Source organism: Bolinopsis microptera, chromosome 13 (genome assembly GCF_026151205.1).
Source record: "Bolinopsis microptera isolate Bmic1 chromosome 13, MBARI_Bmic_1.0, whole genome shotgun sequence".
In the NCBI taxonomy this organism is placed as follows: Eukaryota; Metazoa; Ctenophora; class Tentaculata; order Lobata; family Bolinopsidae; genus Bolinopsis; species Bolinopsis microptera.
The window spans coordinates 6,055,045-6,069,992 of NC_087084.1; the positions used below are offsets into that span (position 1 = coordinate 6,055,045).

The 14,948-nt window shown below is 34.8% G+C and overlaps 1 protein-coding gene across 2 annotated transcripts in view; it reads left to right on the top strand.

Moving 5' to 3' along the window:
- Positions 1 to 14,948, top strand: part of LOC134824892 (uncharacterized) — a 90,509-nt gene that overhangs the window by 46,809 nt on the left and 28,752 nt on the right. For both annotated transcript variants that reach the window (XM_063836893.1, XM_063836894.1), the window contains 2 exons: positions 11,655 to 11,791; positions 11,979 to 12,140. In XM_063836893.1, coding sequence (XP_063692963.1) covers positions 11,655 to 11,791; positions 11,979 to 12,140 — 299 coding nt within the window. The remainder of the gene's footprint in view (positions 1 to 11,654; positions 11,792 to 11,978; positions 12,141 to 14,948) is intronic.

Consider the following 14,948-nt stretch of genomic DNA (forward strand, 5'->3'; position numbering starts at 1 on the left):
TTTGCGGTAATTGGATCAATATGAAAAACCGAAAGTTTACAATATTGATACGATATAACGCTACATGCTTAGGTGGCATTTCAGAATCATAAGTATTGTAACTAAACAATAAAACACGTATTACTGTGCATACTAATATCCCCCTGATTCTAATGAGTGTATATAATGAGTGTATGTAATGAGTGTATGTAATGAGTGTATGTAATGAGTGTATGTAATGAGTGTATGTAATGAGTGTATGTAATGAGTGTATGTAATGGGTGTATGTAATGAGTGTATGTAATGAGTGTATGTAATGGGTGTATGTAATGGGTGTATGTAATGAGTGTATGTAATGAGTGTATGTAATGAATGTATGTAATGGGTGTATGTAATGGGTGTATGTAATGAGTGTATGTAATGAGTGTATGTAATGAGTGTATGTAATGAGTGTATGTAATGAGTGTATGTAATGAGTGTATGTAATGAGTGTATGTAATGAGTATATGTAATGAGTGTATGTAATGAGTGTATGTAATGAGTGTATGTAATGAGTGTATGTAATGAGTGTATGTAATGAGTGTATGTAATGAGTTTATGTAATGAGTGTATGTAATGAGTGTATGTAATGAGTGTATGTAATGAGTGTATGTAATGAGTGTATGTAATGGGTTTATGTAATGGGTGTATGTAATGGGTGTATGTAATGGGTGTATGTAATGAGTGTATTAGTGCTTTTCATGCAACAAGTAAAACAAATCCTTTATGTCATGTTTCCAGGGTTTGGACTGGAATTGCCTGCTTAAAGAACCTCCATCACATTACATTACATAATTTTCTGAAACATATATTACATTTACAATAAATTATGCAATATCACAACATTACAATCAACAAAATAAATTTAATCGCAGAATCTCAAATGCAAATAATCGTAAATTAAACACAAAAAACAAATTAAACATGCAATAAATGAATATACGAATGCGCATCTTTTGTCAACTTACTCCTTCATAAAATTAATTTTTGACAAAAAAATTTTTTTAGACGTACGGTAAAATAATGGTTACTAATTTATAAGTCACAAATAATAAATCAATACAAATTAATCACAAATACTAGAATAATTAATAGATATTAGGTAACTAATATAACTGAAAAACGATATATGTCGATACAAATTACAAAATAATATTAGGTGATTGAAACATTTCAATAAATTCATCATAAATATCACTACCATATTTACCCCAAATATTTAATCTTGATTTATAAAACTTGACAAACTTGTTGCGCAAAGCAGCTAACTTAAATCCTTGCGCAACCAATTTACCTAAAAGTTCGGTAACACAATTTTTGAAACCCTTAAGTGTCGAATTAATTCTGGCTAATCGTACTAATTGAGAAATAAATATTCCATAAGACAAATTATTTGGAACGTTTCCATCCAAAAAAGGATAAGATATAACTTTAAAATTATAATCTTTTCTTTTATCATATAACGTCACTCTAAACTTTCCTTGATAAATACTAATGTTTAAGTCTAGATAGCAACATTTACGAGCCGAAATATTAGTATTATTTACTATCATTTCCTTAGGATAAATATCTTCTAATACATTCTGTAATAAATTGAAATCATTAAAAACTATCAAATCATCTTGATAACGAAATGTGTCTTTTAATCTTTTTAGATTTTCTGTATCCCCTTGTTCTATCAAAAGTTTAATATATTTATATTCGTAAACATGTAAATAAACATTAGCTATTTGTGGTGCTGCATTGGTACCCATTGGTATTCCAATAACTTGTCTATAAATTTGACCCTGATAAGTAACATAAGAATTATCAATCAAATAATTAAGACATTCCAAAAGTGTATCTTTAGAAAAATGAACTTTATTTTTACTAACATTATCAGAGAAATAGGCCTTCTTAGTATAAAGATTAGGAATAATATAAGACTTATCTTTAAAATCAAATACTCTTTCTACAAACATACGAAGATTATCCTTCAATTGAATATGAGGAATAGATGTATATAAAGTTGAAAAATCATAAGTACTGACAGACTTTAAACCTTTCTGGGTATTATCATAACTAAGAAAATCTAAGATAGGCTCATTATTATCAATAACAAAATAATCATTTCTAACGTGAAATTTATTATCATATATAGATTTATTTTTAGCTGAGTGAAGCATAGATTTAATACAAATGCTAAGATAGACTGATAATTGTTGTAAACTACTTCCACTACCAGACGTTATATATCTAACTCCGACTGGCTTTTTATGCTGTTTTGGTGTAATATATAAATAAGGTAATTTGCTATTATCTTCATCAAATTTAATACGATGTTTAAGTAAGAATGCTTTATGCTCATTAATTATATCATCTTCTGAACGATTAACTTTAGTAAATGTATTCGATGATAATTCCTTTTCAATCATACTAATATAGAACTTTTTACAAACAATAGTAATATTATTTTTGGCTTTATCGGTAGGAACCAATACAAAATCTTTATGAAGCTCATCTAAATCTGCTAAGACTTCAACATCTGATAATACTGAATAATAGGGATATGGTTTAGCTCCTTGCAGTTGAATTTTCACTTGCTCTATGATTAGTGTTTTCCACTCTTGAAACTCTTCTATAGGTTTATGCCATAAATTAGACAATTTATCGCAATAGCTTTTGAGTGCCGTCTTTACTGATTTTAAAGCTTTTTCAGTACATGGTTTAGCTTGGTCTCTATAATTTAATCCCTTCATTAGGAGATTACGAAGTTTATCATTACTGATCATTGATAGCTCTCCTGTAATGACATGTTTATGAGTAGGGTCTGTATAACGACTTGATGCACAATTACATTTCAATGTTTCTGAGTCAATGTTAGCTTCATTATATACTTTTTTGTAGTTAAGTACTTTAGATCTGATTGTTGGAGGGTATTTGTAGGACAATGTAGGTTGCTGATGATACTTTGACTTGAATGGTGCAGCTTTAGTAACTTGTTCCATTTTAAATATCTTTCGAAAATCAATATACTCGACAAATTTATTAACATAATTAACTACAATAAAAGAATTTGATTTACTATTATTATTACACGCTAAACCCATTCTTGTAAGGTAAAACCATGATAAATCTTTAACTAAGAGAATTTTATGAAATCTATATGTCGTTATACTACTATTAAAATTATTAATATAAGATATAGCTTTAATATATACTAACTTAAGTTGTTTCTTTTTAAGATTACATAGATTAGTACGAATATCATGCATATCAATCATATTATCATCATCCAGCAAATCTTCATAAAATACATCGATATCAAATTCTTGTCTTTCACTTACTATATTACTAATGAATCTACCTCCACGTGAACGTCTATTTATTTTAACTATATCGAACTGACTATAAATCGTTGTTTTAGAGTTCATCACAATATTGCAGGCATCTTACATGTAATGAGTGTATGTAATGGGTGTATGTAATGGGTGTATGTAATGGGTGTATGTAATGGGTGTATGTAATGAGTGTATGTAATGAGTGTATGTAATGGGTGTATGTAATGAGTGTATGTAATGAGTGTATGTAATGAGTGTATGTAATGAGTGTATGTAATGAGTGTATGTAATGAGTGTATGTAATGAGTGTATGTAATGAGTTTATGTAATGAGTGTATGTAATGAGTGTATGTAATGAGTGTATGTAATGAGTGTATGTAATGGGTTTATGTAATGGGTGTATGTAATGGGTGTATGTAATGGGTGTATGTAATGAGTGTATGTAATGAGTGTATGTAATGGGTGTATGTAATGGGTGTATGTAATGGGTGTATGTAATGAGTGTATGTAATGAGTGTATTTAATGAGTGTATGTAATGAGTGTATGTAATGGGTGTATGTAATGGGTGTATGTAATGGGTGTATGTAATGAGTGTATGTAATGAGTGTATGTAATGAGTGTATGTAATGTGTGTATGTAATGGGTGTATGTAATGAGTGTATGTAATGAGTGTATGTAATGAGTGTATGTAATGTGTGTATGTAATGGGTGTATGTAATGAGTGTATGTAATGAGTGTATGTAATGAGTGTATGTAATGAGTGTATGTAATGAGTGTGTGTAATGGGTGTATGTAATGGGTGTATGTAATGAGTGTATGTAATGAGTGTATGTAATGGGTGTATGTAATGGGTGTATGTAATGAGTGTATGTAATGAGTGTATGTAATGAGTGTATGTAATGGGTGTATGTAATGAGTGTATGTAATGAGTGTATGTAATGAGTGTATGTAATGAGTGTATGTAATGAGTGTATGTAATGGGTGTATGTAATGAGTGTATGTAATGAGTGTATGTAATGGGTTTATGTAATGGGTGTATTTAATGAGTGTATGTAATGAGTGTATGTAATGGGTGTATGTAATGATTGTATGTAACGAGTGTATGTAATGAGTGTATGTAATGAGTGTATGTAATGAGTGTATGTAATGGGTGTATGTAATGGGTGTATGTAATGAGTGTATGTAATGGGTGTATGTAATGGGTGTATGTAATGGGTGTATGTAACGAGTGTATGTAATGAGTGTATGTAATGAGTGTATGTAATGAGTGTATGTAATGAGTGTATGTAATGAGTGTATGTAATGAGTGTATGTAATGAGTTTATGTAATGGGTGTATGTAATGGGTGTATGTAATGGGTGTATGTAATGAGTGTATGTAATGAGTGTATGTAATGAGTGTATGTAATGGGTGTATGTAATGGGTGTATGTAATGGGTGTATGTAATGAGTGTATGTAATGAGTGTATGTAATGAGTGTATGTAATGAGTGTATGTAATGAGTGTATGTAATGGGTGTATGTAATGAGTGTATGTAATGAGTGTATGTAATGAGTGTATGTAATGGGTGTATGTAATGGGTGTATGTAATGGGTGTATGTAATGAGTGTATGTAATGGGTGTATGTAATGGGTGTATGTAATGGGTGTATGTAATGAGTGTATGTAATGAGTGTATGTAATGAGTGTATGTAATGGGTGTATGTAATGGGTGTATGTAATGGGTGTATGTAATGAGTGTATGTAATGAGTGTATGTAATGAGTGTATGTAATGAGTGTATGTAATGAGTGTATGTAATGAGTGTATGTAATGAGTGTATGTAATGAGTGTATGTAATGAGTGTATGTAATGAGTGTATGTAATGAGTGTATGTAATGAGTGTATGAGTGATTATTATTTGTATCCCGAATCACAAATTAAACATTTGAGTGTTGAGAAAAGACAATTTTTTTGAAAAAAGATAATTTTTGTTTAATGTTGGACGTTGGTATATTATTTTTTGCGAATTTTCTAAAATTGGATTATCTTCACTGTAACAATTTTGGCGAATTTGAATGATTCAATGGCAGAAAAGTTACAAGCAGTTCATTTCACAACACCGATTTTGGTGTTTTGCGAACATTTTAGTAAATTTCTCGCACAAATTTATTTATTTATTACAATAAAAAGTTGCACCCATCTAACAGAAAGTGCTGCTTCATCACAAAGTTGTTTTCTGAGATACAATATAGCAATAATATGCTAGCCTTAGAGGGAACTAATTGTGTTGCTGATAATATCGAATATCTGAAGTTAAGGAATTACTAGTTCCTATTGGAATGTCCTTACCGAAATTGGTTGATATAATCTAATTACCACCAATTAACTATCTATTAACCATCAATTAACCAATAAACCTCCCACATTCCCAGCTGCTAACCACCTCTTTATGCACACGCTGATATATTAGTTTTAGGATTTCTAGAGATAATGGAATATCCTGAATATCCTGAATATCCCACTCCATCTCCCTTACCTTCACATTTGCCAGTACTCGACCACTCCCCACTAGCTTCACACGTGACCTTCTCCCGACCAATCAGCGTGAAGTCTGAAGTGCACGTGACCGTTATAACTGTGTTCTCTGTAGCGTGTCCGGGGGTGATTGTTGGGAGTGGGAGGTTGTTATCTCCGAGCATTGTACCTCTGAAGTGGATCAACCCTACTTTATTGATATTGTTGGAATTATAATATGATTCATTTAATATTAATTGACGTATCTACCCTATTGAGGCACATGCCACCCCATCGCAGGTTTACTACTAGTACTACTACTATCACATTATCAGTGTAGAGTGTAACATTATGTGGAGTTTGTCTCATTACCATGAAATAGTATTTCTTAGTTTGATGCTCATTGTGTGTTAAACTGTTTTTAGCTGTTTACTGACGGTTCGACAATCAACAATTATTACTAATCACTAATAACTAATAACTAATCACTAATTACTAATTAGTAATAACTAATAAGTATGAGGTACGCTTCAAACGTGTTTCTCAGTATCCCCGACTATTCTGGAAACGTGAACAAGGGATAAATTGTGAAACTTCTACCGTTTAAGAAACATAAGAGTCAAGAGAACCACTCTGAGCACTTACCACACATAGTTTTAAGACTGTTTGCCACTTTTCCAGCTCCGCACAATTCACATGTTGTCATGCTGATTGTTCTGTACTTTCCAGCTGGGCATGAATCTGAAATTAAAGATCGTGTTAAATGTGGTATATTTCACTCTGTCAAGAATTTCAACCCAAATCGTAGAAATTTGTTCATTCCTTAGTTGTTAAATTTCCGCCTAGCTAGTAAGAACCTTATAAGGTCATTGAACTGAGCACTTACCACAAACAGTTTTAAGAGTGTTTGCCGCTCTTCCAGGAACGCACGGTGTACAGGAAGTAGCTCCCTCAGAACTGATGTTGTTCCCTTCACATGGTTCACATGTTGTATTGTTAGTTGCTCTGTAAGTGCCGGCTGAACATGCAGCTGAAATGAAATATTTCAGAAATTGTATAGAATTAACCTTTTTTTCCAGTAACATAATCAAATATAAGAATAAAATATAAGAATTTTACAATATCTTGAAGGCCTTCTTTAGCAATTAAAAATATTAGGATCAGGGGTACCACATGCTGTTTTCTCGCTGTTTGCTACTTCTCCTGTTCCACAAGGTGTACAAAGAGAATCTCCAGATCTGACAGAATTACCACCACAAATTTCTGAAATTAAATCGAAAATCAATACACAAATTTATAGACGCTCTAGAACCAAACATGGGGGTAATCGTTCATGTAAAATTTACTTCGAATACATTCTTAATAGGCTTATTTAAAAAGTTGTTGTATCAATACTCATTATATCATACGGGGATTCCTCAAATCAGTCAAGATTATAAAAACATAAACCACTAAATACCTGCACAGAGTGGCTCATCAGTGAAACTAAACTCGGTATCCTTCTCACACGTGACCTCCTTATCCCCCACAAGTTCGTACCCTTCCTCACAACTGAGAGACAGCACTGTTGATTTAACCACTGGAAACTGCTTATCTGCTGACATTTTGATCCATGTTGTCTTCAGGCTGTCGCACTCTTCTGTCGGTGGAATCTTTAGTGTTACAGTAAACCGGAATTAAAATTGATTTTTTGTCTATTTCACTGGTTATGGATCGTACTTATATCATTGAAATTCTAGCTTTGCACAAACAGGCTACATACTACAAGTACAAAGTAAAATTCCACCAATATACGACTGTATATGATATAAACATATTATCTAAGTTCGATTAAAATTTAAAATTTTGTGGTAAAAGATTCAATTAATCCTCGGAGCAAATCACATACAGTTTAAATGACTGTATACCTGGTTGAGGAGGAGGAGGCTGATATCCACGGAAGTAATCAGAAGCAGTGTCTCCAGCAGCAAACTTGAACATCACAGTCTCCTTGCTCCAAACTGAGTTCCAGGAGGTCACGTGACACAGGGACGAGTCTACTAAGACACTCAGCACCAACACCTCGTTACAGTGTTAACGAGGACCTGTTTCGATGCGAGGTTAGTACCACGTGGCTATCATTTGATCACGTGGCTATCATCAGATCACGTGGCTATCATTTGATCACGTGGCTATCATCAGATCACGTGGCTATCATTTGATCACGTGGCTATCACCTAATCACGTGGCTAGCATCAGATCACGTGGCTATCATCAGACCACGTGGCTATCATTTGATCACGTGGCTATCATCAGACCACGTGGCTATCATTTGACCACGTGGCTATCACCTAATCACGTGGCTATCATTTGAACACGTGGCTATCATCTAATCACGTGGCTATCATTTGACCACGTGGCTATCATTTGATCACGTGGCTATCATCAGATCACGTGGCTATCATTTGATCACGTGGCTATCATCAGATCACGTGGCTATCATTTGATCACGTGGCTATCACCTGATCACGTGGCTATCATTTGATCACGTGGCTATCATCAGATCACGTGGCTATCATTTGATCACGTGGCTATCACCAGATCACGTGGCTATCATCAGATCACGTGAATATCACCTGATCACGTGGCTATCACCAGATCACGTGGCTATCATCAGATCACGTGGCTATCATCAGATCATGTGGCTTTCAATTGATCACATGGCTATCATTTGATCACGTGGCTATCATCTGATCAAGTGATTAAAACGCAGCTCAGGTGTCCCTTTTTTGTGGAAGTTCTGAGCTGTTATTTCTGCGTGTATGTATCTAACTTATCGAATTTATTGGATGTGACAGCTTTAAATATTACAAAGTCAAATTTAATTTGAATAAACAAACTATAACCTGGTGTTTTGGATATTCTCCATACTCTTCCCGAAACTTCTGGAAGACTGATAGGTAGGTTCACGGGGTTCTCCGTGCAGAAAGAGATAGAATACTGGGGAGTAGAACCAAGGAAAATTCCGATACCCCCAGAAAACATGTTGTACTGGTCGTAGAACCACAGTTCGATTGAATCCACGCTGCCGACAGTGCTGTCAGTTTTTATCTCGAGAGGGGTTATCTGGATGTTGTGGGTCACGCGGTGGAGGGAACTTACTGCTACCCAATCTGATTGGTGTATAGTGTGTTATTTTGTTGTTGTCTTAGTTATTTATAGTTTTTATATTGACGGCGACAGTCATTTAACAGTGGTACAGAAAGATTTTGCAGTTCCTTAGGTAAAATCAAGTTATCGTCGGACTCCAAAACGTTTTTTAATTTTTATTATGTAGAGTATATTATGAGAGTCCATTTTTGTATCAGCTGCCCTACCCCTAAAGAGCAATACAATTCAAAATCACTTATTCGTTTGGTTTACACATATTATATATTTAATGATCCATTTTAAATCTCTATATCAACCTTTATCTGAGTTAGTTATAGGGTAAACTTCAACTACTAACAGTACTAAAACGTAGTGATATACTAAAATGATCTTGCTGATCATTGGTTCAAAGATACTGTTATTTCCCAAGAGAACCGTTTTAAATGCTTTCAAATATTCAAACTAGTCACGAGATGCAAGAAACTAACTCCCCCTTACCTCTCATCGAACCCCTCCCTCTCCTTTCCCCCTCACCCCTCAAAATGGATCCACTAAAGACTGGTACAAACTTTGGCACTTGTCCAGAAATATCCTCCAAGCAACTCTAATTATTATACCTATTGGGATGCCCAACCAATGAGAATTTATCGTTTGTGTCGCGTGTTATGTTTCTAGCCAATGAAATTGAAATTCTTAAGATTGCAACTTAATAATGTTCTTGTTCTATAGTTTTTAATGAGTATCATTAAATACTTAAAGCTAGTTAGTAGATAAGTTTATTGGAAGTGTAGGGATTGGTTGGCCTGCTTCTAAAGTAACATTATTACCGATCGCGAATTCAACACCACAAGTACTACCTAGTAATATACCGTTATCAATATCATCAAGAAGAATCACATTTAGACCAGCAAAATTACCAAGATTCGCGGCAAAAATTAAGAAACCTACCCCAACCTACAGTTATATTTGCAGTGCAATGTTGCAAATTATTTGAATTATCAAGTTCAGAAATCATACAATTATTGCTATCTGGTTAGCCTGCATATTTGTCTTTAACATCTTTAACAACATTAATACTTCCATACTTAACGTTGAAACATTTGAGATAATATTGTTGACGCAATATATCCAATAAGCTAATAAACCTGATAAAAGATCTTGGCAGCATCCACAGTTTCCACATCCTGGTGTATTTTCATTGCTTCCTCCTGTCCATCGTCCACCCACCAGCCTAAATTATATTCATCCCATCAACTATTTTATTTATTTAAACGGGAATCGTTAATTATATTCTCTATTCACAGATTAGAGATACTGTTGGACGCTCAGAGAATAAGGACTTCATTAAATAAATTAAATATACATATTTATATTTAATATGTACATTAAATACATTCCTTCTGTAACATCCCCAATATTTGCATTCATTTTCAGTTGTGAAATCATTATTGCTATACGTCTGATCTTCAATCTAGGTTCAAGAACTTAAGAAGGAATGTTTGGCTTGTTGCCACGTGACCTGTACATGACCTGTACGTGACCTGTACGTGACCTGTACGTGACCTGAATGTCTGACCTGTTGCACGCTGCAGCTTTGTCAGCGCCATTATCTGTCCGCCATTTATTGTCCGCATCAGTCCAGCCGTGACAAACCCATTCTTCTGATTCCTCACTGCCTTCTTCTGAAATACGGTGCTGATGGTCATGAAATTCGTGTCGGCTGAATATATTTGCTCAGACGAATACGGATGTGGTTTACTGATTTTAATGAATACTGTTAAAACGCATCGTACGAAATAAATATTAGTTGAGTACTTTGCGGTAAAAAGTCACTTACCACAGAGAGCTAGCGAAGGGACAATTATCGAAAAGAACGCTAGCCGAAGCATTGACATTCTCTGATTTTCTGCTTGAATGTAGGGTCAAGACATTCAGAATAAAATAATCAATAATCATAATGTGCCACAAACCACAGCCATAATCAAGTAGTTTTCTGTTCTATCTTTTTCAAGCGCTAGGAACTTGTCACAGGTCCCTGGTCCATGAGATTCAGAGCAGGTCTAAATACGAACCATTAAAACTACGAAAATTAATACGGAACAAGTTAATATGGCCGCCAAAATTTGATATCAAAGAGCATTCTTATTTAGCAATCAGTTGCTTAAACGAATCTTATCATTCGAATGGTAGACCTCAGTTGTTTGATGGTTTTATGGGGATTAAGAGGGAGAAACTAAAGGAAATTGGAAATACTTGGAGAGGAGTAGGTCCCCCTAATTTGATAATTAGGGGAACGTTGACGCTTCTTTTGTTGTTTATAGTCTGGACCATCAACAATTACAAAAGAAGCAGGATCAATTACTTAATTTAGCAATTAAAACTAGTTAAATAACTAATACATCGTACAGTAACAATGGTTGTGATTACCATGCCTTAGTTCAGTAACAATGGGCGTGAGTTCAGTGTAACAATGGCGATTAGAGAAACTTTGATTTCTAACAATTCCATTGTAGAGCCTTCAGCCTCTGGTGGAAATAAAATTAATAAAACATCGACACAGGAAATCAAGCAAACCCACGTTCCTATCCCCCAAGAACTGATAACAGTGACGAATGTTCCTAATTGCCCATAAAATTAAAACTTTTGTGCTAAAATTACCCTAATTTTACAATGACGTCACGTGTGTGTTTCAGGAACGAGAACATGCTGATTGTACACGTTCCAGACGACCCAGTCATGATCAACAAGAAGTATCCGCTGAAAAAGGAGAAGTCTGTTGACGGCTTGGTTAAAAAGATCAAGAAGCTATCTACTTCATCCGTCATATCAGGTATACAGTGTCACGTGACTTTACACGTTACTTCACACGTTACTTTACATTTAGGTGATGATCTACGCAGCGCCATGAATTTAAAAAAGAATCTAATGGCATTTTTATGAATGTTCGATACGATTAATTTTGATTGATTTATTGATTTATTTAGCCACTCCACGGTTCTATCCTTGTACTATTTCAGAAAGTGAGCTGCTGCTGGTCTACAAAGATCTGACAGACATTGTCCTGTTTGACCAAGTGTTGGACGATGAGCTAGCCAAGGTGGTGAACACCTTCCCTTTTGTGCAGTTTGTCCAGGTCTCCTCTCCCGAGTTCAAACACAAACTCCTCCGGGAACTCGTAGGTTCGTTCCATTATACATTATATATTTTACATTGTATATTGTATATTGTACATTGTACATTGTACATTATACATTGTACATTGTATATTTTACACTGTATATTGTACATTGTACATTGTACATTGTACATTGTTCATTGTACATTGTACATTGTTCATTGTACATTGTACATTGTACATTGTAATGAGATATAATTACTTCTTTAAACTTATATTACAGTTTTTTGTTTATTTGAAATACATAGTTTGTATGTTTGGTGTGGATACAAAAATTGTGGACCTGATCTTTGATAAAGGGTATGTAATCGTACTTATTTGTCATCATGGATTAAAGGTCGACATGGAGGCGGTATTTTTAAAGTACCAGCAATAAGCCTAGACTCTCGTGATATGGAGCTTGTCGCATAAACCTTTTGTTATCAAATTAAGATGAGTTCATTGTAAATATTTGGATAAGATATGTACAATAAGATCTTGTAGTTGATAAATATCATGCACTCCATAAAATCATCTCCCGTGTCACCCATAGTATTTGATTTGAGGTGCATTGTGAAAATATGCAGCGAGGAAATATGTGTCCATAGTACTTCATTTGAGGTGCATTATGAAAATATGCAGCGAGGAAATATGTGTCCATAGTACGTCATTTGAGGTACATTGTGAGAATATGCAGCGAGGAAATATGTGTTCATAGTACGTCATTTGAGGTGCATTGTGAGAATATGCAGCGAGGAAATATGTGTTCATAAAATGTGTCTCAACTCTCAAGACGAAGAATAAATTTGTATATTTGTTTCTGTGATTACACTTGGAAGATTACAAAGATCGAATACTGATCATTCTTTCCTCAAACATTCTTATACTGATCAAGAGAAGTGCTGATTTGTCAATAAAAAGAAGTTAAATAAAAAAGAATGAGAAACACACATAAAATTATTTTCACCAATTTTCACCAGATACCTCACTATTATCAATATTGTCTTGTGATGAGCTGAGGGCAACTAACATAACAACTACAAACAGGAGAGGCCGGGTGAATCGTGGCTGCAAACTTTTCAATGTTGACCACACGTCACTGATCCGCAACACATTCAAATCGAGTCACTTTAGTCATAATTAAAGATAATATTGTAGTTGGCAACAATTTAAGCTTGGGCCTGAGCCCTAATGTGACAGTGGTACTGGAACGCAAGTTGTTGTAAGATTACAGTAATTCTGGGAAATATCTTGAATTTTCAGGAAACTATAATTATATAGATCTAGTAATGTGGAACATTGTCCTACGATGTTCTTTGTTGTTTTAAATTGAACAATCGTGTGATGTAACGGTGTATACAGATTAGCCTGACTAAAATTCCCCATATTTTGCGACAAAAATTCAAGCTCCAATATCTGTGACTTGTTGCTGCCTTTATATGTTGGACATGTGACTGTTATTCTGGGTTTTGATTGGTCAATAGTGGAAGCTGATCGGTCAATAGTGGAAGCTGATTGGTCAATAGTGGAAGCTGATCGGTCAATAGTGGAAGCTGATTGGTCAATAGTGGAAGCTGATTGGTTTCCAAGTTTATAAGATTGTCTTTGACTGATCACGCTGCTGGTGTACATTATACATTGTACATTATACATTGTACATTGTACAAGCTGATTGGTCAATATTGGAGGCTGATTGGTTAATCGCTGTCACGTGTTATATTTAGATCATCTCTCCGCTATTATCTAGATCTATTACAGACCGGGGCAGTATCCAACTATCCAAGTAACCCTACAGGTGTTCGGGAACACATATCGGGTTACTTGGATACTTCCCAGACCGGTATATAGTAGCTATTGTTCCTTACTTACTCACACTGATATATTGTTTCTCGTCTAAGAGAGTGAGTGAGAGTCCACCGACAAGTTTATAAGATTGTCTTTGACTAATCACGCTGCTGTCCGAAAGAAGTATATACTGTAATACTGTAATAGTCTCTGTAGAGAAAAATTCTTTTCTTTTAACATCAAAACAGTTTTGTTACAGACCATTTACCCGAAGAGGGGCACAAAACACCTCACCAAAATGTTTACTTAATATCAAGGAGGTTTCCACTTGACACAGCATTGCTGAGCAGTAAGAGGGCATTACTTGTGGACTGGCTGGGAAGCGGTAACTTGCCCCCCTCAAGACTACCATCGTCCCCTGATGCGCCCTTGTTGGCCAAACTGAACCGCATCATTATCTTATATTCCGTCTTTTCTGACTGACCTACATTTCTTCCTTCTTGGTGCATTATGTAACCGGAGACCAGGACAAAAACCACGATGATCACCCCAACTGTGAAGTAACAAGTGAAGTAGACTGTTTTGAAACATTTTCCTAGGCTGAGAGTGTAGCCGGTGTTGCAGATACAAGCAGTGCCGTTAATGTGTACTCGTCCATTCTTGCAAGAGACGTGTTGCGTCTCTGGCGATGCTGCCGTCTGTCCAAAAACTCCTGAGATGATTTGTTTAAATCCTTTAAACTCATCTTCTCGAAAAAGTGATGGCTATTTGGATAATTTGGCTGATAATCACAACTTGAATCTGTGTGGCACCACAAACAAGCTTTCTTTTCACCTTTTTCCGTTAATCGTACCTGTTGTTAAGATCTGTAGATTTAAGATCGCCACTAGAAGTATCGTTAAAGAAGGCTGCATGGCTGTGATATTTTGATTGCGGTGATAGAAAATAGAAATCAACTATTCAGCAATGATGGAATTGGAAAAGGTAACAAACGATAAATAATGATATTATGAGCTTCTTTTAACTTTTCTTAAATCAAAGTGTTGAT